At 36.5% G+C, this 26,198-nt stretch overlaps 2 protein-coding genes across 7 annotated transcripts; one reads left to right on the top strand and one right to left on the bottom strand.

The window, feature by feature from the left end:
- Nucleotides 1-5,711: 5,711 nt before the first annotated feature.
- LOC104895091 (CDK5RAP1-like protein) lies at nucleotides 5,712-9,260 on the bottom strand. The gene is made up of 3 exons (XM_010681506.4): nucleotides 8,880-9,260; nucleotides 6,887-7,944; nucleotides 5,712-6,336 (listed from the first exon to the last, which is right to left on the bottom strand). The coding sequence occupies exons 1-3, from the start codon at nucleotides 9,134-9,136 to the stop codon at nucleotides 5,825-5,827; spliced, it is 1,827 nt and encodes a 608-aa protein (XP_010679808.2). The 5' UTR covers nucleotides 9,137-9,260; the 3' UTR covers nucleotides 5,712-5,824.
- A 1,258-nt stretch (nucleotides 9,261-10,518) lies between these two features.
- LOC104895090 (D-2-hydroxyglutarate dehydrogenase, mitochondrial) lies at nucleotides 10,519-24,749 on the top strand. Of its 6 annotated transcripts, none has more exons than XM_010681504.4 (16): nucleotides 10,527-10,786; nucleotides 12,572-12,924; nucleotides 13,696-13,797; nucleotides 14,513-14,560; nucleotides 14,930-15,000; nucleotides 15,355-15,473; nucleotides 17,890-17,985; nucleotides 18,093-18,202; nucleotides 20,233-20,313; nucleotides 21,293-21,393; nucleotides 22,000-22,108; nucleotides 22,635-22,740; nucleotides 23,413-23,498; nucleotides 23,584-23,709; nucleotides 24,213-24,309; nucleotides 24,423-24,749. In XM_010681504.4, exons 1-15 carry the CDS (start codon nucleotides 10,669-10,671, stop codon nucleotides 24,306-24,308), a joined length of 1,722 nt encoding a protein of 573 aa, XP_010679806.2. In that variant the 5' UTR covers nucleotides 10,527-10,668; the 3' UTR covers nucleotide 24,309; nucleotides 24,423-24,749. The 6 variants fall into 6 exon arrangements, 5 of the variants coding, with proteins under 5 accessions (XP_048493787.1, XP_010679806.2, XP_010679805.2 ...); XM_010681503.4 differs by having other exon boundaries at nucleotides 10,528-10,786; nucleotides 24,414-24,749; XM_048637829.2 differs by having other exon boundaries at nucleotides 10,530-10,786; nucleotides 12,631-12,924; nucleotides 24,414-24,749.
- The last annotated feature ends 1,449 nt before the right edge of the window (nucleotides 24,750-26,198 follow it).

The raw sequence follows: 26,198 nt of genomic DNA, 5'->3' as shown, positions 1-26,198 counted from the left end.
TTATAATGTACTTCATAAATTGTAAAGAAAGTGGACATTTTGATTTCAAGTCAATTTTTTCATAGGTTGTAGTTTGTAAGTGAATTTTTAAGTTTTTGTAAAGTTTCCTCATTTTAGTGGTTTGCATAACGTAAATTATGCAATTTTATGATTTTAGTTTACTTGTGAGTGATTGTTATAATTATATTTTTGGTATTTTTGTTTGAATCCCCCTTTGATTTGTAAGTGAATTTGTAATTTAGAATGGGAAGGGGGTAACATAGTCTCTTCATTCGGGACACCATAGTTCCCCCTTCCCTTATATAATAGAGATATGTTGTACTTTAATTTTTGAATGATATTTTACATAAAAAATTTTACGTTGATAATTAATCGCTATTATATAATAGAAAAAGATAGGTCCGAATATATGCAAAAGTTTCCTCATGTATAGGAAACACTATAAAAAAGTTATTTTTTTTTACTTGTCTAACTTCTAAATTCTTATTTCACTATAAATACACCTCTATTTTTTTATCATGACCCACCATTAATTGTGAATGGTTCTTGAGAATAGTGATTTGTAAGTAAATTTTTGTAAAAGTTTTTATATGTATCGACGTTCTAGGTTATTAGTTTTAGTTTGTATATTAACTTTAAGTTTTAATAAAGTTTCCTGATTATTTGAGTGATTTGCGTGATTTTTATAACGTGATTTTCTCAATTGTATGCGTGATTTGTAAAGTTTCTTCTTTTAAGTGATTTGTAAGTGAGTGTTGTAAATTAATTTTCGGTAATTTTCTTTGAGTGTCGATTTTGATTTTAACATTTCTTTTGTAATTTAGAAAGCGAAGGAGGCAAAATAGGCATTTCAAAAGAGGATATCATTGCTCCTCCCTTCCCTTATATAATAAAGATATGTTGTTTACTAGTAAAATATATAAAAGTAAGTGAAAGTATTGGGTCAGACCGTCTGACCAAATACTTACTATCAGACGGGTTGACCCAATTAAATGAAAAACCCGCGCTTCCAAGAACAAAAAATAGAATTCCACAATCTTCATTTATTATAATCAGGAATATTTGCAGCAATAACAGCATCAGTAACAGAGTGATTGGCAGCAATAGCATTATGATCAAATAATAATAGCAATCTTCGTCGATAAAAATGCACCGCAAACAGAAACATAGCAGCCAATAATAAAACAAGACATGTACCTCCACACACCACCGTAGCAATTACCAACACCTTGATTTGAAATCTGAATGAAAGAATTGTTTAAGGGTCAAGGCCAAGGCAGCAGTAGTACCAGCCTTCCATGCAAGAGCCGAAAGCAAATGCAGAAGCAGAGGAGAGAGAAAGAACGAAGACCCCCCTTGTGAAGGGGAAGAGGGAAGATCGCATGAAATTACTTGAGATTTCCACCATTCACAACAAATTGAGGTTCGAAGTTTTGAGAAATTTGGCTTATGGAATATGGAGTAACAAGCCAAACCAATTGCGAATAACCAGATCTTCATGAAATTCTTAATCTCAGTCTTCATTCTTTTCCTATTTTTCATTTTCAGTTGGTTATTTTTTTGTTTCAATTGGTTATTGTTTTGTTTCAGTTACTTATTGTTTTGTTTCATTTGGACTTTGTTTCGCAATATGTGTACCAACTGAAAGAAATAATGGACCAACTGAAACAAATAATGGACCAACTGAAACATATAATGGGCCAACTGAAAGAAATAATGGACCAATCGGAAAAAAATTGAAACCAACTTAAAGTCGTCCGACCAAATATTTATGGTCAGACGCGTCTGACCCAATACCTTCTCTAAAAGTAATACTAAGATCTATCGTAAGAATGCCATAAAATCAAATTCTGGTAAGATAAACTCGGTTTATTATTTAAAAGGGTCACTATATAAATTAAAGAGAACGTATTGTGTCGGACTCGTCCGACCATAATCTTTGGTCGGACTCGTCCGACCATAATCTTTGGTCGGACGACTTTCAGGTTAGTCTTAATTTTTTTTCAGGTAGTCTTAATGTTTTTTCAGGTAGTCTTCATTTTGTTTTCAGTTAGTCTTCTTTTTTTTCAGTTGGTTTTTGTACTTCAGTTAGACTTACTTTGGGTTTCAGTTGGTCTTTATTCTTTTTCAGGTAGTCTTCGTTTTTTTCAGGTAGTCTTCATTCTTTTTCAGGTAGTCTTCATTTTTTTCAGGTAGTCCAACTGAAAAAAACAAAGTCCAACTGAAACAAAACAAAGTCCAACTGAAAGAAACGCAAAGTCCAACTGAAAGAAAACAAAGTCCAACTGAAACAAAACAAAGTCCAACTGAAAAACAAAACACTAACCTCTGCTTTCTCTCACTTTCTCCTTCTTCTTCATTCCTCTTAGCTGATTTTTTTGACTACTCTATTCAAAACGTGATTCCTGTTTTCTCAAATACAAAATTCAACTAATAATTGTCCCTAATCTCGTTGACTTGGATTCTGCTTTCTGCTTATACACACACTTTCTCGCTCCATTTTCACAGTGAAAAACTCCATGGATGTTGGAAGAAGAACATTGACAACGTTGTTGTTGTTGTTGTTGTTGTTGTTTCTGTTGCTTATGATTCATGTTGATCATGGAAACTGTTTTTCTCTCTTCAGAATTGGGGATTCTCCTCAACAGTATGTTATGGTATGATTTTTTTTTTGTTTTTACAAAAAGAATTCTAGAATTTGGTGACTTTTCGGATATGTTATATGTAAGTCTCATGTGAATATCAGCGGCTTTTTTATTTTTTATTTTTTTTCCTTTCTTCTTTTTCGATTCCTTCAGGCTTCAGTTTTGAGCAACAGGCTTCAGTTTTGAGCAACAAATAAAGGAGAAACAAAGGAGGAATGTGATTTTGCAGTCCAGAGAAGAAGAAGAAAGATGAGAGAGAATGTGACCTAAAAAGTGAAGCAGAGAGAAGATGTATTGGGCTCAGCCCGTCTGACAGTAAACAATACGTCAGACGGTCTGACCCAATACTTTCACTAAATTAAATCACGTGAACTATGCCACAAATGACTCTTTCTATAAGTTAAAGGAATCACTTTTAGATGATTTGTCATGATTTTTTTTATATCTTAAATAGATCAATTCTAAGATAAATAATCTTTTCAGTACAACAAATTACCATCGTCATACCATAAATCAATGATAAGGCGAGTTTATATGAAATTTTGATCAAGTGTATGGAACATGAACTATGCCCTCATGAGTCATGACTTCATGAGTCATCAGAGAATAAAATTCCGCATAAGCAAGGGAACCTTGCTAATTCTTTTACCATTTATTTTGTTTCTCTCTCCTTTTTCACCTTACTTGATCCTCTCTTTCATCTATCTCAACTTATATTTATCGCCCCAAAACTACTTAAAATCGCCCAAAAATCATTTTTTTAGACAATTTTACCCTTCTTCTTTTTTCACACCACCCACCATCCCCACCACCACTTATGATCCCCGGCTAGCCCCTGCCATCCCGGCAACCCTTGCCATCCCGGCCATCCCTTACCTCCCCAACACCACCACCAGCCCTTCGCGTCACCACACCACCAACATAATTTTTTTTAAAAATGGCGAACTTCAGGCCAGGACGATCCCCCCATGGCACGAACGTCCGGCCATGGGGCGAACATTCAGCCAGGACGTTCCACCCATGGCCGGAACGTCCTGGTCGGACGTTCGTGCCATGGGGAGATCGTCCTGGCCGGACGTTCACCATTTCTAAATAAAAAAAATCACGTTGAATATAAAATACTTAAAATCGCCCACAAACGTTGTATACGAAAGTACTAACATTTATTGATCATAAATGACAAAGTTATGATTGCTAATGAAATTATTGAAGCAAGATAATATGTTGACGATGTTATTCATTTCAAGTAAATTTGGGGGGCAGATAAAGGATAGAGTGGCTTGAAAATGTTACTTATGAGTAGTTTTTTTATTAAGGATTCTTTTTGTTTTTGTCTTTTTTCCTTTCATAACAAAATTATTACGAATCAATTTCGCACGTATGTACAAAATATACAAATTTAACTATTAGCTATAAACTAATACTTCCTCCGTTTTTTTTAGATGTTACACTTTTGAAAAGTTCGGTTACCTAGGCAAAATTTCAATGAGGGATTATGAGAAACTAAGGGTGGGGATTAAAGGGAGTGGGGAACACCAGTGCTCCACCGCCGCGACCACCGATGCCACCAAATGGACCACTGACACCACCAAATCGACCACCGACCGACCGACGCCACCAAATTGACCACCGACACCCTCTCCCTCCCCTTCCCCTACTAAACACGCAACCTCCTTCCCCTTCTCTTTCCCTTGCAGTCGCGCGACTGGTTTTCTGACGGGTGGGGTTTTCGAGGGGTTGATGGGTTTTTTCGGCGGTAGAGGTGGTGTTTTCGAGGCTGGGGTGGGGTTTTCAGCGCGTGGGGTAGGGTTTTCGACGAGTGGGGTAGGGTTTTCGGTGGGGGTAGGGTTTTCGTGGTGGGTGGTGGGTGGGGTTTTCGGTGGGGTAGGGTTTTCGGGTGGGTGGGTGGGTGGGTGGGGTGGGGTTTTCGGGTGGGTGGGTGGGATTTTCGACTGGTGGGGTGGGGTTTTTGGTGGCTGGGTGGTGTTTTCGGGTTGGTGGGTGGGGTTTCCGGTGGCTGGGTGGTGTTTTCAGCGGGTGTAGTGGGGTTTTCCGACGGGTGTAGTGGGGTTTTCGACGGGTGGGTGGTGTTTCGACGGGTTGGGTGTGGTGCGGTGGTGGGGAGGGGGGCTGCTACAGTGGTGGGGAGGGGGTTGGATTGCTAGGGTGGGTGGAAGATGGATGGTGGTTAATTGTTAATTTAAGTTAAATTTGGTTAAATTAAATAGGTTTTATTTTGATTAATTGTTATAAGTAAGGGTAAGTTGGTCTTTTTTACTAATTTAGAAAAGAAAAAAAGTGTAACATCTATTTTGAAACATGCTGTTTTAGGAAAGTGTAACATCTAAAAAAAAACGGAGGAAGTATGTAATTTGCTTTTAATTGAAGAATAATAGAAGATTTATACTAACTGAATATTATAATTATATATTTTTTTTTGACATCAATTATACTTATATATTGCTATAGATTTTCTATGAAAGAGTATTTCAAGACATTATAGATTTATAATATATTGACTTATATGATTTTTATTTACATTTTTCTTGTTCGTAAAAGCTTTCAACGTGGAATAGTATGATTTCGCTTACATTTATCTTTTTTTTTTGTCAATAAGCACCATATAATTTTGCACAATTACCAAGTAAAACTTCACTTAGTGGTAAAAGTTTGGCCTTATAAATTCAAGATCATAGAATCAAACCTCACTAGAGGCTCCTTGGAGGTGAAGTTTCCCTTACCATCCCCTTCCCTCCAAGAAATCTAGCTTGCAAACCTGGCTGGTTATACTTGTAGAAAGTGTCAGTTCGTACCATTATAATTTTGCACAATTAAAAATAGTTCATACCATTATAGCATAGAGTTCAGTTTGTATTCTTTTACTTATACCGGTTTAAATTCATATCAATAATACCTTAACCAAAAATTTGTATACAAAATACATTGCCATTGCCTGCTTATTCTACTGGTTTCCTTGATAAAACAAGCATTCATATATTCTTCCATTATGAAGTGCATTGGTGGCAGCCCAAATGGGGGGGGGGGGGGGGAGGGGAAGGGAGAGGGTGGACAAGAAAAATTGGTTGATTTATACTATATTTAACCAAAATTTCCCAAGTACAAGAGGGAAGGTGCAGAGTAAATTACAGATGGTATTGCTAAGCAAGAAAATCTCAACCTCAAGTTCTTTCAGCACAAACCATGGCTTCTTGCTCTGCAACCTTGTAGAAAGAGCTCAGTTTGGTTATTGCAAGAGCTTCCCCAAACAGGGATGCTCTAGTGGATCTCGATATTCTAACTTCCACAAAGTCACCAACTTTAGGGGTTCGCTCGTTCACATCTTGGCTATCTCTATCAGGCAGAGGCATCATTTTAAATGAAACTCTATGACCCTTGTCGCTCTTACCAGTCAGCTCAGTTTCAGGAGCTCTTCTATTGGGGCCTTCAACCAACACGAGCTGGATCGTATCAATCTGAGAGTCATACCTTTGACCGGTACTCTCACGGAAGGTCTCTATCATTTCTGTCAGTCTCCTTTGCTTGACATCTTCAGGGACATCATCGGTATAATTTCTATGTGCATGGGTTTTCTCCCTCATGCTATAAGCAAACATGTATGCCATATCATAGCCAACAGCTTTGATGAGACTCAGCGTATCAGAGAACTCCTCCTCTGTTTCCCCACAAAAGCCTGCACAAAATTCCAAGCATGATTCAGGAGATATAGACATGCCTGATTTACATTCAGTATCCAGAAGTATGATGAGCAATTGCATTTGATTGCTGAAGATAACTCACAAGATAAAGGTATGCAGAAGTAATACTTAAAACAGAGGCATCCAAAAGAGAAGCAACTACAATTACGTAATCACCTATGATTTGGGGTGAATAGTAATAGCATTCATATGACACTACTGTTTTAAAAAATAAGATCTAACAGCACAAACATGTGTTGCCTGAATAATAACTTGTAGCCTTGTAGAATGTAAATTAGGAAGGTTGTCCAAAGAAAATGTACAGAGAAAGGAATTTACAGGAATCATGCGTGAAATCTGCAAACACGCACAAATGATATACAGAGGAGTAGTTCTTACAAAATTTTACACAATTATAGCTATCCAAGTTGATCAAAGGTTACCAAAAAGAATAAGATGGCAATCCATAGCCTTTTTTTTTCCACAACTAAAGTACTAAGACGCAAACGACAAATTGAATATATTTTGCAAGCACAATAAGCTTACCGCATATGAAATCACTTGTTAGTGCGACATCTGGAATTATCTTGTGAATTTTTTCTACAAGATCCAAGTATGCCTCTCGCGTATAGCCCCGTCGCATTCTCTGAAGCACTTCACTGTTTCCAGATTGTGCAGGTAAATGAATGCATTTGCAGATATTATGTCTATCTCGCATAAGATACAGCAAATCATCAGGATAATCTTTGGGGTGTGGGGATGTGAATCTGAACCGCATTTCAGGGAACTCAGTGGAAAGCCTATCCAATAGGTCAGCAAAACGCCGGCCTGTTGATTTCACCTTGCACATACTAGAAAAGCCTTCACTAAGTTCCCAATTGGTTCCAGGATCAACACCCTCTTCAACCCCAGATGCATCATTATAGCTATTTACATTTTGCCCCAGAAGTGTTACTTCTTTGACCCCTTCTTTCGAAAGCTCTTCCACCTCTCTAACAATCGAATCCACAGGACGTGAACGTTCCCTGCCTCTTGTGAATGGAACAATGCAGAATGAGCACATGTTATTGCAACCTCTCATAACAGAGACAAAAGCAGTGATTGAATTCTGTGATATCCTAACTGGACTTATGTCAGCATAAGTTTCTTCAAGAGATAGAAGAGTGTTTATCCCTTTTTGACCATAATCTACCTCCTCAAGTAACCGCGGCAGGTCTCTATAAGCATCAGGTCCACAGACAACGTCTACCATCTTATCCGAATCTAATATCTTATCCTTTAACCTCTCAGCCATACATCCTAACACCACAACTTTAGGAGGGCGGACAGACTGTGACCTTCCTTGGGCAACATTGATTTTCCAATTCCTCTTCAAAAACCAAAAGTAGTTTAGACGTTGCCATACTTTCTGTTCTGCATTATCCCTAATAGCACAAGTATTGATAAAAATGACCTCCGCACTCTCAGGATCCTCAACCATATCAGTATAACCAGCTTTCTTCATGATCGCCAATACAATTTCCATGTCATTAATGTTCATTTGACATCCATATGTCTCATGGTAAACACGGCCCTTTTGAAGAACCTGCGAAACTTCTGGAGTGCTAGAAGAACATATATAGAGTAAGCAATCAAGCCAGAATAAAAGACATAATTTCCATAAAAGATGAATTTTTAAAAAACATAGCACCACCCAAAAATGAAGAATCCACCAGCTTCTCTGGTTTAAGGCAATAAAACGATGGAGAACGAGATGCAGTGTGTGTAAATGACATTAGAGTCCTGGACTGTTGTAGAGCAAATGAACTATAGAAATGATTCCAGGGTTCAAATTATCAAGATATGCTTACAGCTTACCCCAACCACAAAGCAATTGTCCACCTGGAAATTGTGAGTCTTAACAACCCAATTCACAAAGCTCACGCCTCACGGTGGTGTAGCTTTTGTTGATGGAGGATTTATATGGGACTAGACCACTTCATAATTACTTAATTGCACAACAAGTCATTATAAGACTACAGTTTAAGCACAAGCTTGTATAGTAAATCCTACTCAATTCATTCTCTTATGCAATAGAGTGACAACTGACAAGGCCTAACATACCAAAAAATCAACTTCTATCATAGTAACCCAAATCAAGAGTTCAGCAAAGCTTTATTTTCAATAAAATCAAAGTCATATAGTCTCATCAATCCATATATGAAAAACAAAAAAGAAAAAATGCTTCAATTTACAACATTTTAGTAAAGTAAAAGTCTAAATTCATCCAAATGAGCATAATTAACAGTAAGTGAAACCTAATAAAAAGAAAGTAATAGTATAATAAAGGCCAATAACAATGTAGATGTCAACTAGCTTAGTTGGTTAAAGACCTACGATCAAATCCCGTCTACATCATTTACTCTCGTGGCTCTCTCTATGCCTAAAAGATTAAACAAAAATAAAGGGCAATAACAATGAATAAGATGAAATACCAAGATGAGCACATCAAAGAATCATGAATAATAGGCTGAGTAGCAAATGAAGGAGGAGAACTTACTCGGGAAGAATGTGAGGAGGAGAGAGAGAAGTACGTGGCATGAAATGACGGAGATTAAGGGAATCGGGAAGATGGGAGAAGTTTCTAGAAATAGAGAGTGTGGGGCCGGGGGTTGGAGTGAGGGTGGCCCACTTGGTGGTGGGAGGGCGGTGGAAGCAGCGGAAACGAGTGAAGGAGGCGCATCGTCTGTGGAATTTGATGCAGAAAGCGTAATGAGATGACGCCAATGATGATGTTAAGGATGTAGACGACGCCATGGATGAACAATTGAAGAACTCAATGCGCAACTCAGCTTCTTATACTGTGAGGACCACAATCGGCCTTGTTTTTGGATGGATAGAGCTCAAACACTTGCCTATTTTTTTTTTCCTTTTGGGTTGGAAAAGGGTTGAGTACTTGAGTATCCCAAAGACCCAAATTAGTAGGTACACACGTTTTTAGGATACATTCTCTTCACCTTAATAAATTGGAAGTTTCAGGTCCAATAAGTTCAGATAAGTTTTAATCAAGTCCAATAAGGTCTAATAAGTTACAATTGCTAAAAGTTAATAAGGTCTAATAAGTTTCAATCAAGTCCAATAAGGTCTAATAAGTTTCAATCAGGTCAATAAGTTCCAATAAGGTTAATAAGTTGAATCGGGTCCAATTAGGTCTGATAAGTTCAGTACAGGTCCAATAAGTCCAGTTCACTTAAGTTCAGGTCCAATAAAGTGAAAAGAACGCACCCTTAATCCATATGAAGAGAGCAATATGAATATGAAGAACTAGATCTTTATTATATAAGCCAAAGGTGAGCCACGACGTTCTCTTGTGAATTACTTTTCTACCCTTCCCTAATCAAACAATGCTAATTATAAAATATTCAATTCCTTCTTGATCTATATTTATGTGTAATAACTAACAAGAAAACTTAAGATTGCTTAATAATAATAAGATGTAATGTACACATAAAATATTTTCCAAAAAAATGCTTAAAAAGAGATATTTTTGATTGAAAATTATACTAAACTAAAGCAATTCCAAACAATTAAAAAGTAAGAACTTACAAAGTTTATTTCTAACTAAACTTACAATTGCATTCACAATTTCAAAGAACATATATTAACATAAACGTACCAAAAAAAAAGGGACAGTATATCTTTTTTAATTATTGCCTTTTATAATTGTCTTATGCGTCGATTATGATAATGTATCATATTATTTCTTTAAAGACTCATAGTGGTCGTTCGTGTTAGTTGGGATAATCACCTCATCATTATTTAAAAATATGTTCATAATTCAAATATATCAAAGAAATAGGCTTATACTATCCCATTTCTCACTGTAATGTTATGCAATGAATTACACATATATTAAAGATATTGACACCCTCAAAAAAAAAAAATGATATTGACATGTATCATCCAATGATTCAACTTATAGTACATTATGGTACACGTTCATTTATCACATTAATTTCTTTTTTATAAATGATCAAATTAAACTACAATAAAAATAGTATTATAAGTGCATTTAGCGCTTTTAATGTCGATATTAATATTAATATGTCTTTGCACGTATCACGTGCATATGAGACTGATTATAAATAGAAAGAACAACATGGAATAGTCTATTGGTCTTAGCATCACTTTTCCTCCCATCGATCCCATAAACCCAGTCTCACCTTTTACAATGAAGTATCCTACTTATTACTTACGAAAAACTAAAAAGCCACTGAGATTGACAAATGCTCTTGGCGATATCAACTTCAAAAACGAAGAATCAATCACAATTGACAAAGTGAGAAAAAATGGAGAAACGACGAGCTTATGTGCTGCTATTACAATGGCGTGCTTCTTCAAGCTCTCTCTCGAATCATCGCTCTTCACTTCCCACCTCATCTATCACTTCTCGCTTCTCCAACTCAGGTTTCGTCTCTTAAATGATCACTGATTCTTCACTTACTTTTGGTGCTGAAATTATTGCTAGAATTATTGAAAGTTTGAGCTAGACCTTTTCTATTAATTTTGCGAATTTCGAATCTATCAAATGATAATGTTTAATGCACAATCTCGTGGCATTACTGTATTAATTTGAATTGAACTGATTGAAACGATTCGGATCTTTTGTGAGAATTGGACACTGACTGAATGCATGTGTTAATTGTTCAATTTCGTGAAGTAAATGAATTAGGACGTTTTGTTAATTCTATGAGAAGAAACTCGAACGCTAATTGAATGATATGTAGGTTTTTCGTTTATGCGAAGTGAAAGGATTGTTATGTTGTATCATACACAACTCACAAGTAAACAGATTGTTCTGTGAAGTAAACAGATTGATATAATTGAATTATGTGGCGAAGATGGAGAACGATGAAGTGGATTCTAAATTGGAGGGAGTAGGCGGGGCAATGTTAGAGAGATCATTGAAAGTGAGGTTGCAATTTAGTAGACTAGGATTATAAAATTTTGGTCTATGATCGCAGTTGGGAATAAATATGTAGATATGAAGATCCTAGAGTGAGAAAAGGGGAAGGGAGAGACACAAAATGCGCAAATTACTTGTCAATTCTGGATTTAAGAGGCATAATATGATCACTAGAAAGCTTTGGAGTCGGAGTGTTTTAGAAGAGAGACAGAGTTTAAGGGTAACAGCTAACAGATGAGGAAGGAGGGATAAAGAACAGTAGCAACTGTGATGGAGGCTCCTGGGTATAGGTTTTGTGGGATGAATTTCTTTTGGTTGAAATCTAGATGTAAATTGCGTAGAACATCATACAAAACTATCATCTTCTAGATGATTTTTTTTAGAAAAGTGGGGGTCTTGTGAATGAAAGGGACTTCTATGGATGGTTAGTTTTGAATTTTTTTTTAACTCAAGGGTGGTTGTGAGAATAGGATTGTTTCTTAAGGGTGGTTCTTCCGGTAATCTTCCTTTTAATTAATATTGTATACCCTTATTACTTTTGTAAATCTTTATTCTATGTTTGACACTGCTGAATGACCAATATTGTGAAATAGAGAGTAGCATAACAATAGATTTAACAATTTTCTCCACAAATTATCGGATGCGATATTTATTGTGGCATAGAGGGAGATTCCATTCCCAGTCTTTCACATTTGCTTGACTTCACTGGAGGAACCAATGAATATATCTGAGACAAGGAAGTAGCTAAACAAACCTGGGGATTTGCATATATGACTTAGGGTTTCTTCTATTAAACTTGTTTTTCTTGAACTTGTCTTACTTTTTCTGAAGTTTTTTTTTTTTTTTTGTACTTTTCTAAAACTTTTCTTATTTTTTTTGAACTTTTCTCAGCTTTTTAGAAATTCTTCTTAACTTAACCTTAACTCTACTTTTTTTTTTTTTTGAACGTTTTCTTTAAATATTTTTTTATGAAGTTTATGAACTTTTCTGAATTTTTCTAAAATTAAGTATATAAAAGTTGAAGAACAGAGTGTTGATCTCCTATTTGAAGTTTTTATGGCACACTGGTTGGGAGTATTGTGCTTCATCAGTCTTTTCTCACCCAAGAGGTAATATACTACTATATATGCTTCCACGTAAGTAGGGGGTCTGTGTTACGTATATTTGAGGCTAATGTCCCTTAATAGTGGTGAAAGATCATAGTGTAAGTACCATGGTGAATTATCTACTTGGTGCGAGTTCTTTTTTGTTTAGTTATCTCATAGGATAACGTGACACTTTTACAGGGTCTATGATTAATTGTGCCAAAAGATTTATGTCATTATGCTCATACACTGAACAGCAGAGGCAGAATATTCAGCCATCACATGGTCTCCTGATAGATTCTAGAGTGCTTCATCAGGCCATCAGTACTCCGAGAAGCTCAACTCTTCAGTTAAGATTCTATGGATCCGCACCAATTGAGAGGAGCTCGACATTCTCAGAAATAAATTCCAAGGATATCAGTTATTTTAAGAGCATATTAGGGGAGCACAATGTAATACTGGACCCAGATAGACTTGAGCCTGCCAACTGGGACTGGATGCATAAGTACAAAGGCTCAAGCAAGCTGATGCTAATCCCTAGGAACACTGAAGAGGTAACTCTCTCTTTTTCTGTTTTCAAATTAAGCGTAGAGCTGAATGCTTTATGTTTATATGTATACGTGTTTGTGTCTCTATGTATGTGTCTCTAATAGTTTTTTTTATATATATTTTAGTTTTTTGAACATATTATCTTTTATAGACACACAATTAAGGAAATCTGGCACTGGATTTTTTCTCTTTTCGAGAAGGCCAGCTAGTCTTAATTATGGATTGTTTATGTAACGGAAGAAATTTTTCTTAGCCCCTTCTTCATGTTTGCTAATATAAGCTCCAACATTGTACTTCCCACATTCACTTTACGAAGTCATATATAAAAATGTCCATGATAATGCTTCGGAAAAACTAAACAAATTAGCTTTTGAGGTATAGGTAGCCTTTTAAGGTAGGATCTAGCTCATTATTGTTATTTTTATAATCCAACAACTATTTTACCCAGCACAAACTGTTTTAAAAACTATTTTGACTACTAACCTCCAACAACTAACAACTATTGCAACAAATGACAACTACTAAAACAACTAATTTTGTCGAACAAGCCCAAAACTATTCTTAATTCATCACCATTAGTCCATTACCACCATTAATTATAGCTGTCAAACAAGTCATGTAGTGTTGTTTGGATTTGGCTTGGCATTAGTTAATGAATTTCTGCTTTAGTATGTGATGTATTTCTTGTGGCCAATAGTAAATGTTGTATGAATAGATCTCTAACTATCCTGAGAAATGGATGATGTTCATTCTGACTAACATGCTTCTTTTTCCAGGTGTCTCATATAATGAGTTACTGTAACTCTAGACGTTTGGCTATTGTCCCTCAAGGGGGTAACACTGGTCTTGTTGGTGGAAGTGTGCCTGTCTTTGATGAGGTAACAGTATTACTTTTAAGACGAGGAATCAGAATTGTTCTTCTTACTAAGGATAAAGTTTCTTATGCACTTTTTAAATGCTATAATGATACTTTATTATTACTAGCATGTGTGTTCATTATGTTTGAGTCCTTTTTTAGTTGGCAAGCTTACGCTTTTGACACGAGGGCTGTCAATACAACATTTTTGCGTTCCACTAGCATATGAGTAAGTGAGATAGCCGGTCTCCAGAGCAATATTCTGTCATGGGTGCTATGGTCATCTCTGCTGCAGGTTTGGGCAGCTGTCTTGGTCATAAATTGACTGGACTGGGAGTCTGGCACAGCACAACTCATCTTTTTCCTTTCTTTTTTGGTTATGCCTCTGAGTTTATTTCTTCATCTTGCAGGTATTAGTTCAGAATTATCATTTCATTGTGGGTATGCTCGAATGGTGGTCTTTAAGTTTTCATAGCATGGTCTTTATTGATGTCTTTATATTGCTGGCTCTTGTTAGACGGCTCTGAGCACAATTGTGCTCAAGTCCTTGTTTTTGGTCCACAGGGAGCCATAAAAGGAAATTATATATATGGGCTTTGGACCTAGGTTTCGGGTATCACTCTCTAAAGATCTTGCTTGAGTTACTTGACATATACATACACAAGTTTGTTTAACTTTAACCATTAGTCTGAAGTTTTGGATATTGGCTGATTATGTCTGTTCTTTTTCCATTGCAGATTATTGTCAACATGAGCTCGATGAACAGGATCATATCTTTTGATAAGGTATGACCCTTCTATAATACTAAACTTTATCCTGTAGTTAATTACATGATTATTCATATATTCATGTCGGAGAGTTGGCATAAATGGTGACTGCTTTAAGATCTTCTGGGAGCTGTGACAAATTTGATAATGTACTCTTAAACAGACCAACTGTTGGTTTTGCCCTTATTCTTTTGCATATTTCCTCTATGTAAAGTAAATGTGTTATGCATAACGAATACCTGTTTGCTATTGCTTCCTCTTACTATGCCTTCAATGAAGGATGACTATATGAGAATAAACTTTATGTAATGTGACATATGGTTCCAACTTTAGTTCCAAACTATATATAATACATTCAGCTGATAATTTACTTGCATTTTCTTTTAGGTCAGTGGTATATTGGTATGTGAAGCAGGGTGCATATTGGAGAATCTGGAATCTTTTCTGGACAGTGAAGGGTAAGCTCTGTTATGCTAATTTTAACTACATCTGTATTGTATATTAAGTGTCTAACAGTTTGCATAATCTAGGTCATTGGGGAATGAGTCAATTGATATTTGAGAATGTGCAGATTCTTTAAGTTGTATTATACTAAACTTGCCCAATTGGTGTAAAAATTTCTTATGCTCTATGTATACTTCGTGCCATGCATCTCTACATGTAATACTGTTATGATTACTTATCCATAGTCTTCAATCATTTGTCTGGAAGTATGATTTCTGAAGGTGGTTTCCATAGTCTTCAAGCATTTGTACGGAAGTGCACTTTCTTACGGTGTTTTGTCATACTTCTGCTAATACTCCGTGCTTTAGATTTGTGATGCCTCTTGATTTGGGAGCAAAAGGAAGCTGTCAGATAGGTGGAAATGTTTCAACCAATGCTGGTGGTTTACGCTTGGTTCGTTATGGGTCGCTGCATGGAACTGTGTTAGGTAGTGTATCTTTGTTTTTAGGTTCTTCTTATGGCAATCTTTTTTCATCCTTTTTATTGTTTATTGACCTTTACAGATCTTTAGATATCTAAGAACTAAATATGGGTTTCAGAAAAAATTAACATTTTCGAATTGTTTTAGATCTTTAAGTGAAAGGAAGGTAAAATAGTGCTGTACCAGACCTAAATGATTATTGTAATGTAAGCACTGACGCAATTTCAGTGAATGGTAAACCAAAGAGGATGGATCTCATGTATTAATATTCATTTATTGAAATCATAATCTCTTAATGAGGCTATCATCTAAGGCAAAACATTAGAATTCACAGGTTATGACTGCTTTTACTGCTACCTCATAAAGTCATGTTATTAAAATTGGAAGAAAGAAATATTAACAAATAGAAATGCTTAGACTGACTTTTGGGTGAATCTATGAGTGACTTTCCTTATGTAGAACAAATGCACAATCGCACACATAGAAGATGCGTTGTAAATTTGTAATGCACGAGTGAGAAAGAGTGATTGTTCAAGGGTGGACAGGCAGGGAGATAAGGTCCTGGAAGATTGATTCAGGAGTCAGTATGAATAATGGGTAGGGCTCAGGTGAGCCAAAGTCTCGGTGTCAGGTTTTGTTCGTTTTGTGCTAGCCTAGTGCATGTGGTTGTCTTCTGGCTTCGTTCTCGTTTGCTTTGTAGACTTGTGGTGGGCCTTTGGGTGGCTTTTGGGGCTCGCTTATGGTGGTGTGGCTGTGCATGTGTAGCCACGTACATGCATGGCGTGCACACTCTGCTGCTACTGACTTTGGTGTATTCTGCAAGGCAACTGCTTGCCAAGGGATGCCTTGGGGTGACTAGTGATGTGTGTCTAGCTTGTGTCCTAATCCAAGTAACTGCTTGGTAACCGCCATGGACATGCTGGTAGACAGGATAAGCCTGGATAAATAGTAGGGCACTGATAGACATTTAACTGCAGGGGGAGATCTCTGTTGAGGCCTAAGGTTTGGCCCAAACTTTTAAGATTAAATATAAAAATTGTGTTATCCAGATATATTTTACAAAGGCTGTGGTAGCTTAAATTTTACTTCCTCCGTTTCTTTTTACTTGCAACACAGCTCCTTGGCACGCAACTCAAGGATAAGATTAGAGAAGGTATAGGGACAAATTAATCAAAATAACTTAAATACCGATAAGAGCAGTGAGTTACGATGTTAAGGCTTAAAATATTTTGATCAATTTGTCTGTTTATATTCTCTAATCTTCTCTGTAAAGTGCGTGCCAAGGAGCTATGTTGTAAGTAAAAAGAAACGGTGGAAGTATTAATTTAGAAAAAGAGGCTAAAGGCTAAAATCTTGCCGGTGGAAGTATTAATTTAGAAAAAGAGGCTAAGGCTAAATCTTGCCCACTCAGTTTTCTTCTAACATCCACTGTTTGTGGCAGGGCACGTTTATAGAATATTGAGTAGACACATTATCGGAAAGGGCTTAGACAATTCAAGTTTTTTGGATAGTTAACTAGTTGCCACTTGCCAAGGCCAAACAACATGTTGGTTGGCCAAGGGCTCTTTCACCTAGGGCAGGGAGGCTGTCACTGGGATTTTATAGATAGAGGACCAAAGGCTAGAGCCCAAAAAAATGTCAGCAATCTTTAGCCTTTGTTCATGCATTTTTTCCCTTTGCTATTCGTGTACTACGTCCGCTTGTTTTTAATTGTTACACTTCTTTTTTAAACCGGTTTTATTTAATTGCAACACTTTCACTTTATTGATATATGGTAACATGTCATATCACATTTACTCACTTTTGTACCTCATTTGGCCCACTGCCCCTTTTACTAACCCACTACAAATCATTCCACCTGTCCAACTTTTCTCTCTCCTCCAATACTTTAATTTTTTTTTTCATTTCCCAAAACAAAATTAGCTTTTTTGTGCACTTTTGACATGCTTTATTGTGCCTTGCCTTGGTTATTCCCCAAAGTAAAGTGTAACAATTAAAAACAAACGGAGGTAGTATTAATAAATTATTATGTTGTTGTGCTAGCATATTTGCTTGTCCTTTTTGAGTAAGGTAGTCAATTAACTCATCAATTTATACTTGTGCTGTAATGTAGCTAATCTCCACTATGTCACCATGCGCATGATGCATAGAATATTTGCAAAGTGTTTATTGTAGATAATAGTATGATACACCTTTAAGGAGCTGGGAGCCAATATCTTGGGAGCCTGAGTACTTGTTTTGTGTTACGTTATTTTCTGTAGAAGTGCGCATATAGAATCTTTGGTTGTGGAAGAGAACTGTATCTATTCTTGTATGGGAAAATTTTGAGCTCTAGGTGCTGTCATTTTTTTAATCTTGATATCAGAAATGATACCATTGAATCAGCTGCTAGCACAACACTTACATGGGAATTACTCTGTAGGCCTTGAAGCAGTATTAGCCAATGGTACTGTGATGGACATGCTGGGAACGTTACGTAAAGATAACACTGGGTACGACTTGAAGCATTTATTTATAGGTCCGTGGCGAAGATAGTTTTCTATTTCTTTCTGGGAAGTCCAAGTAGGTGAATAATAAGAGTCCTTTTCTGTACCTTGGTAAATATATATGTGTTTCTGACTGCAGGAAGTGAAGGGTCGCTTGGTATTGTAACTAAAGTTTCCATTCTTACTCCTCCGAAGCTGTCTGCTACCAACCTTGCTTTTTTGGCATGTAATGACTATCTCAGCTGTCAGGTAGCTAGCAAGTACTCTAGTAAAGTCAATGATTTGTTGTAATGTTGTCTAGCTCATATAAGCATGACTTGTATATCTAGGAAATTTTGCTGGAAAACAACCTTAAATGACTTAGAAGAAAAGACAAAGAGAATGATGGTGGAGGGAGGTGGTGGTAGATGCCTAGATGGGGATGAGGTATAATGTGTTACCCCCAAAATGAGGGTGGTAGCTCCCCCTTCCATCTCCCCTTCCTTACATTACTACATTATCTCTTTTACTACCGCCTAACTCATCTTCCTTTTCTTCATTGTGTCTGCATTCAACTATAGTGCATCACCAGCTATTCAAACATGACCTAAGTGAAATTAAATCTCAAAAGCACCCTAATGCGCCTGCAATGAACTGATTTCTGCTTTAATACAACGGAGAGAAAAGCATGAGGAAGAAGATAGAAGATAGAAGTGTGATTCAAAATAAATAAAAGGAAGAAAGAAAAGAGAGGTTGATGCTCAATTGCTCAGCATAGAAACCGATTGTGTCACCAGTTTGAGAAGTCTGATTCATGCGCAAAAGCAATGCTTTAACATTCTGAAAGATCCTCGCTCTCTCTTGGCTCCCCTTTAAATACAATCTTACCTAACATTCCCCTTGCCCTCTTGCATAACTGATTTTTGACACATACCTAAATCGTACTCCCTCGGTCCCAATTTATTTGCCACAATGTCCTGTTTGCGCTTTTTCTTTTTAGTCGCTGCATTCCTTTTTTCAGTAATATTTCTCTACTTATTCTCTGTGAAAGCTCCACACCCACCCAGTTATTTTTTTTTTCTCTACTATTATTTCGAAAAGCTTGTGCATAAAGTATTTGGGGTAAATAAATTGGTTCAGGAGGAATAGTAGACTATCCAACATACCCTTCTTCATGGATGCTATCAGGATTGCCACTGCTTATTGTGCCTTGCATAGGTAGACTAAAAGGTTAGTTAGGTGGGTGCTAACATTATTCCTTGCCAAAGTAAGCACCTTGTCTTCTAGGTGAAAGGGAGGAAAATGTTATTGAATCGCGCAAAATCCTCACAGGTGGTTTTATAGGCAGGCAGGTTGTTCCATCTCACTAGGACCTCAGTTCTACTAGCATTGCCTTAATGTTTATTATGCACATCTAGCAACTAAGTAGGTCCCATTGTGTGAGCAGAGAAGGGTATACAGGCAGAGATCCTATGGTTCTCTTGACTCGTGTGGCATTACACTTGTTTGCACTTTGTACCTTGCTTGACACAGCCACACAGTTATATAACTTGTAGGCAACAACGTCCACCCTCTAAAAGATAGTGAAAGCCTGAAAGGTCCATAGTACCTTGCAGCGAGTTTTTTAAAGTAACACTTGTCAAGTGACTTTTGGCTGTAGGGTGCAGCTTTAATTAAGTTCTATCCCCGTTCTCAAAGTTTTCCTCCCTTCTTTTAAGGTCAGCTGCCTATTTCATCTTCTGATAAGCTTGAACTAGATCGATGTGTATTTCATCCATTATGGCATCTCTCTCCATTCTCCAATCAGTGAGTCTCCAACCTCACGACTTGAGTTTGTCCTTTGCTAACATGCATCAATTGCGGGGGATCATGAGTTCATGACCATACTAGGTCTTGAAAAGGGTCATTTGAGTGGAGTAATTGGAACTATGCAAGCCATTTAGTGCAGTTCCTTGGCTGCTCATTCAGTTTGAAGCCTTAGATTCACCACCTTAGATTGTCAATCAGTTTGCAGATTGTATGCAGTATGTTTTCAATCTGGAATCTAGGAAACTGATTTAAAGATGGTTTGAACTTTGCCTTTCATTTGTTAAGCTTTTCCATCCAGTAAAATCTCCAAGGTGGTATATCATCTTCTTCTTTCTATAGCAAATACAGTTTCAATTAAGGTAGCATGTCACTGATGCCTCTTATTAGAAGCTCGTCAATTTAATTCCATTTGCAGTTGGCATGGATGTCTAAGAGTAATTTATGGATCAAGGTTACTACATTTATTTCTTTTGTCCATTTATTGCTTGCAGAAACTTCTATTTGAAGCCAGAAGGAAACTTGGGGAGGTATTATCAGCTTTTGAGTTTCTGGATAGTCATGCAATGGATGTGGTAAGCCTTTTCTTTTTTGCAGATACGGAGTTACTAGGCTACATCATGTGTTTCAGCTTGCTACTTTACTTACATACATGTACTTAGTACTTAGTAGCCAGAGATTGCTGTTTGAACTTGTGTTCAATTTGCATGTCTGGCTATACGTAGCTTGTATTTAAAGAGATACAAGATATAGCATGGACAATTTTCTCTTTCTAGAGTTTAATAATTGTGGTGGGGGATTTTTATATCGTTTTCAGGCAAACCATTTGATTGATTTTTCCTGCACATGCCTTTGGTCAATGTGGATTTTGGTGGTATGAAAATAGCTGATGGGCTAGCTGATTATGTACAAAATACTTGGTAGAAGTGTAAAACTAGTTGTTTAATTAGTTGAAATCTGTTACTGTCGTCACCTTTTTATTTGATTGATCAAGTAGCAAAATTAGAGAATAGGAAAATTGGTAATGGACACATTTTAGCTAGCTAAAATATATCTGAGCTAGTTAGGCACCTTATAATTTCAGCTTGTTTTAAGCTGGATTTTATTTATATTATTCGGGCTCTTCATTTCTTCTCCAGTATTGACATGGGTATGGACACTTCACACTCGACACTTCATTTTAGATCAAATATGGATAAACAGCTGAGTGTGACTGGGCTTTTCCCCTCTTCTTAGCATCTAAGCTAGCTCAAGTTGGATGGCACATTTTTACAGCCCGTTTGCTAGACAATAATATATGGTGGTGAAGGAAATGATTCTATATGTAATTTTTGTAGTCTTTCGTGGATTGTTGCCTCATTGAATAAAACTTCAGGCAATATCACTTTTGTGAGATTTCTGGATTTCTTTGGTGAATGCACTAGCTTTTCTTTTAAGTCATTTCATAGAATTTGCATAATTAAGAAAGTGCCTTGTCTATTTTTTTTTTAACAATTATATTTCTGTCCAGTGAACATCATTTGAGATACATATGACTTGGGTGATTTGTTACAGGTTTTGAATAATTTAGATGGTGTTAGAAACCCACTGCCTCCTGTAATGCACAACTTCTATGTTCTGATTGAGACAACAGGGAGTGATGAATCCTATGATAGGTAAAGTATCTTTGGAGCAATTGTATCTGGTGTTGATTCACTGCTATCTTTGTGATTCAGCAGTTGATGTGAGTTCATGGTAGTTTTTTTGAGGTTACTACACAAGTCTCTTCCTTCAATAATTTTTAAGAAGTTTGTTTTTTCTTTACCCCATACTTTCTCTGTATTTAAGAAAAAACGCAGAACTTTTGGAAGTTTCAAAATAATTAGTCAAAGTTTCTCCTTTATCTCTCTCTTCATCACATGAGTCTCTCATTTTATTATCTCTCTCTATCTCTCTCCTCATCACATGTGCTCACTAAAAATTGTGCATCCCCTCCATGTTAAAATATATTATAGAACGGAGGAAATATACATTTGTGTGTATATACTTTTCATCAATTAGTTAAAAGCTCTTGCAAAGGGAAAGCAGGGTGTCCAAGATTACCTGTCTGGGCTTGTCTCCCCCCCCCCCCCCAGCCTGATTCCTAACTGACCCTCTTTGCAGCTCTAAAGAATAGTATGTTCAGTCTTCTTACATGTTTCAAATTGGTGTCAACATGATAGCTTGCATAATAATGACTAGTAAATGATAGGTCTAAATTTGGATGATGGTTATTTGTCCAGAGAGAAGCTTGAGATGTTCTTGTTTCGGTTGATGGAAAGTGGTTTGATATTAGATGGTGTGGTTGCGCAAGACATTAGTCAAGTATCTTCATTTTGGCGTATCCGCGAGGTTTCGACTTTAACCCCTTTTCTGTTACTTCCCATGATATGTAGTTTTGAATTATGATTTCCCGATTCATATAAGTTGTTCACTTATTCTTGAATTGTTATTGTATTGATAATTTTTCATGGAGCCGTAGTTATCTTCTACAATTGCATATACTTATTCTGGTCTTCTTGGCCTTCTACTATGACAGCCTTCAATCCTTTGATAATTAGAATTTGATTTCAGTATGTTGCAGATGAACTCGTCTCAAAGCATGTAAAGAGAAACTGTACGCAAGATCTTTTTGACATCTATCTATAATTTGTTGTTGTCTCATGCCTGTACGCTTATACATTCTCATAAGTATTGCAGTTTTTGCTCAACCTGTTCCATTTCTGTTTATCTCTCTGTAAAAAGGAGGTGTTCCAGTTTATCTTGCATTATATATGTAACTGGATCATGAAAAAAAACATCTTTTATCTTCTATCTGTTTCACTGGGCTCGTAACATCGGACCGTTACTATAATTTATGTAAGCTGCCGTGTTACAGGGTATACCAGAAGCGTTGATGAAGTCGGGGGCTGTATACAAGTACGATTTATCGTTACCTTTGGAGAAAATGTATGATCTTGTTGACGAAATGCGAACACGCCTTGGTAAAAGCCTCTTTATTTCCTTAGAATGTTGGTATAGCATGCCTTTCTTAGTTTTCTAGACCAAGATTAGAAAATGCATATCATTACTTCAAAGCCATTGCTGGAGCGATGGCCTCATGCATAGATGCAGATATGAATGAGAAAGTAACATTCCATAGGAAAGGCTATCAAGATGCGTAGACCCAATGAAAAATCGGTTCTTGGGGAACCTGAGAGAGGACAGGATAAGATGGGGCTCTCTGCCCATCTTTTGTCAGTGTGATTAGATGTTAGACATGGGGAATCTTTTGATTACGATGAAATGCTGATATATGACTGCGAATATTTCGACAACCTATATTTAAGGGGTTTTAACTTTTAGGTGAATGATAAATATGAGACCACCACCAAAGCAGTCCAACTCCAACTTGCATCATCCATGTGAAATGTCCCCTTTCTCTAAGATTATAGAGTAATTACTCCATGATTGTTTTTTCAAGAGTGTGAAATCATGATGCAAACTATGAACTGAAAGAGATAGGACCTTTATGTCTCCTGTGCATTCAATAGATCATATATATATATTACTTGTGCACTGTGTCATGATCTTGTTCTACCAATCTGGTGAGCAGTTGATCTGGGAGACTGCTCTCCCAAATTTTTGTCTTAGCATTAGCTTGGCTTCATTTGTAGGTCACCCTGCCAAAGTTGTGGGGTATGGCCACCTGGGAGATGGAAACTTGCACCTTAATATAACATCTCCTCAGTATGATGACGCTGTAAGTTTTTCTATCTTGTCTATCTTGTGGGAACGGTAGAAAACCATGCTAAACATTGTTTCTCAGATGAGTGTGGATATTGCAGATTTTAGCACAAATCGAGCCCTTTGTCTATGAGTGGACTTCTAAGCATCGTGGGAGTATCAGTGCTGAGCATGGGGTTGGACTGATGAAAGCAAATAAGATCTACTACAGCAAGTCGCCTGAAGTGGTAAGTATTGACATTTACCGCTTGCATGCATCTCTCTTGACCTCCCCTCCAAAAGGAAAAAAAAAGGATAGAATAGAAAATGTGTAACTTTTCATTCATCTTTGTCTTTGCCATTTTTTGTTATTGCTAAAGTATGTCTTGCGAGAATTGCTGAGGATACACCTTGCATCCTAGACTGTTGACTGCTGTCACTGTTATCTGAGTTTCTCAGAGTAGCTTGTTTTAGCTTAGGCCATGAGCCTGTGACAATTGAATACATAATGATGCGAGGCCCTTCTTGCTATATTGCACAATTCTCAAGTACATACTTGACAAGATGGCAGCAAACTTGAAAATCATGCTAAATGCAACATAACAGATTAACCTGTTGCATGTTTAATCTTTTAGTGAGATTGTTTTCTGTATAGCTATTCTATGTCCAATTTATGCACCCATTTCTTGCATATGTTCTCGTTACACGACTTTGCCTAAAGGTCTGAAACTCCTGAGAATATCTGACACAGGTGCAATTGATGGGCTCCCTTAAGAAATTGATGGATCCAAATGGCATACTAAACCCATATAAAGTTCTTCCACATCATCTTAGTGTTAACCACTGAGGTAAGGGCGTGATTTTTCCACTTTACCCTCTTACTTTATGATTCTACCCCCTTCAGTGCAAAGAGGGGTAAAAAGATTTGATTATGTTATCGTATTTGCTTAAGACGATGCAGGATGAGAACGAATACTTTCTCCGATGATCAAGAAAGAGCAGGATCTTAAGTATACAGAACGTCAGAACCAACAGAAGATAGAAAAATGATATCAATAAGAAACAGAAATTGACATTTGAAAGTTGTAATATATCACCAGAACTAAAAGAAGCTATATCTCCGATGGAATTTGTCTGGAAATTGGACTTCCACCTGGAATGAAATGATACCATATTCTTCATGCACTACTGTATGTGTAATGTTCAATTAATGTATCAAAACTTTGCATCCTAGAATATTCCACAACACTTACCATGGTATATAATACGATTATATGCATTATTCGAAGACAGGTTAGCAGTGGCCAGAAAAATATGAGGGGAATAGATGCTAGTTGCTGATTTGTCAGGGAGATATATGCTAAAATGATGAATATATAATAAACTGTTTTCTAGTCATGAAGGATTTTATTTTTTTAAGCGGGGTGGGGTTTTAAAAATCGAAAGGAAAAAAGAAGGAATAATGTATTTTCACAACTTATGGCAAGGCTCTAAGCTGCAAGCCTGCAATCTACACACTTGGAATAGGAATATATGTGGCCCTGTGCGAGGATAGTTTAGAGGAAATTCATCTTACCACGGGTTTTCGAAAGAGTAAAAAAAGATAATGTATGTGGGGGAAGCTGACTTCCCAATAATTTTTTTCCTTGCTAATTTCCCTCTTATAGAGTATACACATACGCAACATCCCGAATGATCTCCCAAACAAATTTGTTGATAAAACTTTCCTGCAACACAATCACATAAAATTGATGCAGCTTATCACCCTTGCCCTACTGCCTTGACAAAATGGCTTGAGTTTGTTGCAAAGGAAGCTCCACAGATTGTTCTTTCTTTATCACTTAAAAATGTAACAAGGAGAGAATAAATTAGTAATTGGTCGTTGGCTGCTTCACATTCAGTTGACTTGTTTGATCAATGAATAACATTGGTTGTTTCTAAAAATGTAAAATAAAATATATTGTTGGTTATTGGCTGTTTAGATGCAAATTTAAAACCTTTCAACTAGTTAATCAAAGCAGTTTTTTTTTTTTTTGGTTTAGAAGCATTAAAATTACCAAACGTAATATATGGTCGTTTGCCACATGAAAAACCCAAAATCAAAAGGCTACTAAGAAAACTAGTAAAATTACCAAATAAAGCTTTAGTAGTGGATAAAGAGAGAAAATTAGTAAGCAAACATGTTAGGTAGAAAAAGACAAAGGGTTGACATGATATAATCTAACTTGTATCAGTATATGGATCCGATTTACGTTAATATTAGCGTGTACGAGGGTAAAATAATGTATCATTTATGTACAATCCACTATATCATTCACATGTCTACTACATCATGTAGAAACCCACTATATCATACATAAACTCATTATATGATGCAGAAACATACTATATCATGCATAAACTACATCATTTCTAATCAATCTACTATATCATTCAGAAATCCGCTATATCATTCAAAGACCCACTATATCATGAAAAAACCCAATATGTCATTCAGAAACATATTATATCAGGCAGAAACTATATAATTTCTGAATAATCCACTATATCATTCAAACATTCATTATATCATGCGAAAACTCACTGTATCTGTCGGACACTCGCTATATCATGCATGTAGAAACTACATTTTTCTATATGTTAAAGCACGTGTTACGATATACTACACAATCTACATCTACCTGTATACTAAAACATCAAAATTAAATCCTCCACTATATTTCATATAACTTCACTA

The sequence above is a fragment of the Beta vulgaris genome, chromosome 6 (genome assembly GCF_026745355.1).
Source record: "Beta vulgaris subsp. vulgaris cultivar EL10 chromosome 6, EL10.2, whole genome shotgun sequence".
NCBI lineage: Eukaryota > Viridiplantae > Streptophyta > Magnoliopsida > Caryophyllales > Amaranthaceae > Beta > Beta vulgaris.
This window is presented reverse-complemented; position numbering and strand designations above follow the sequence as displayed.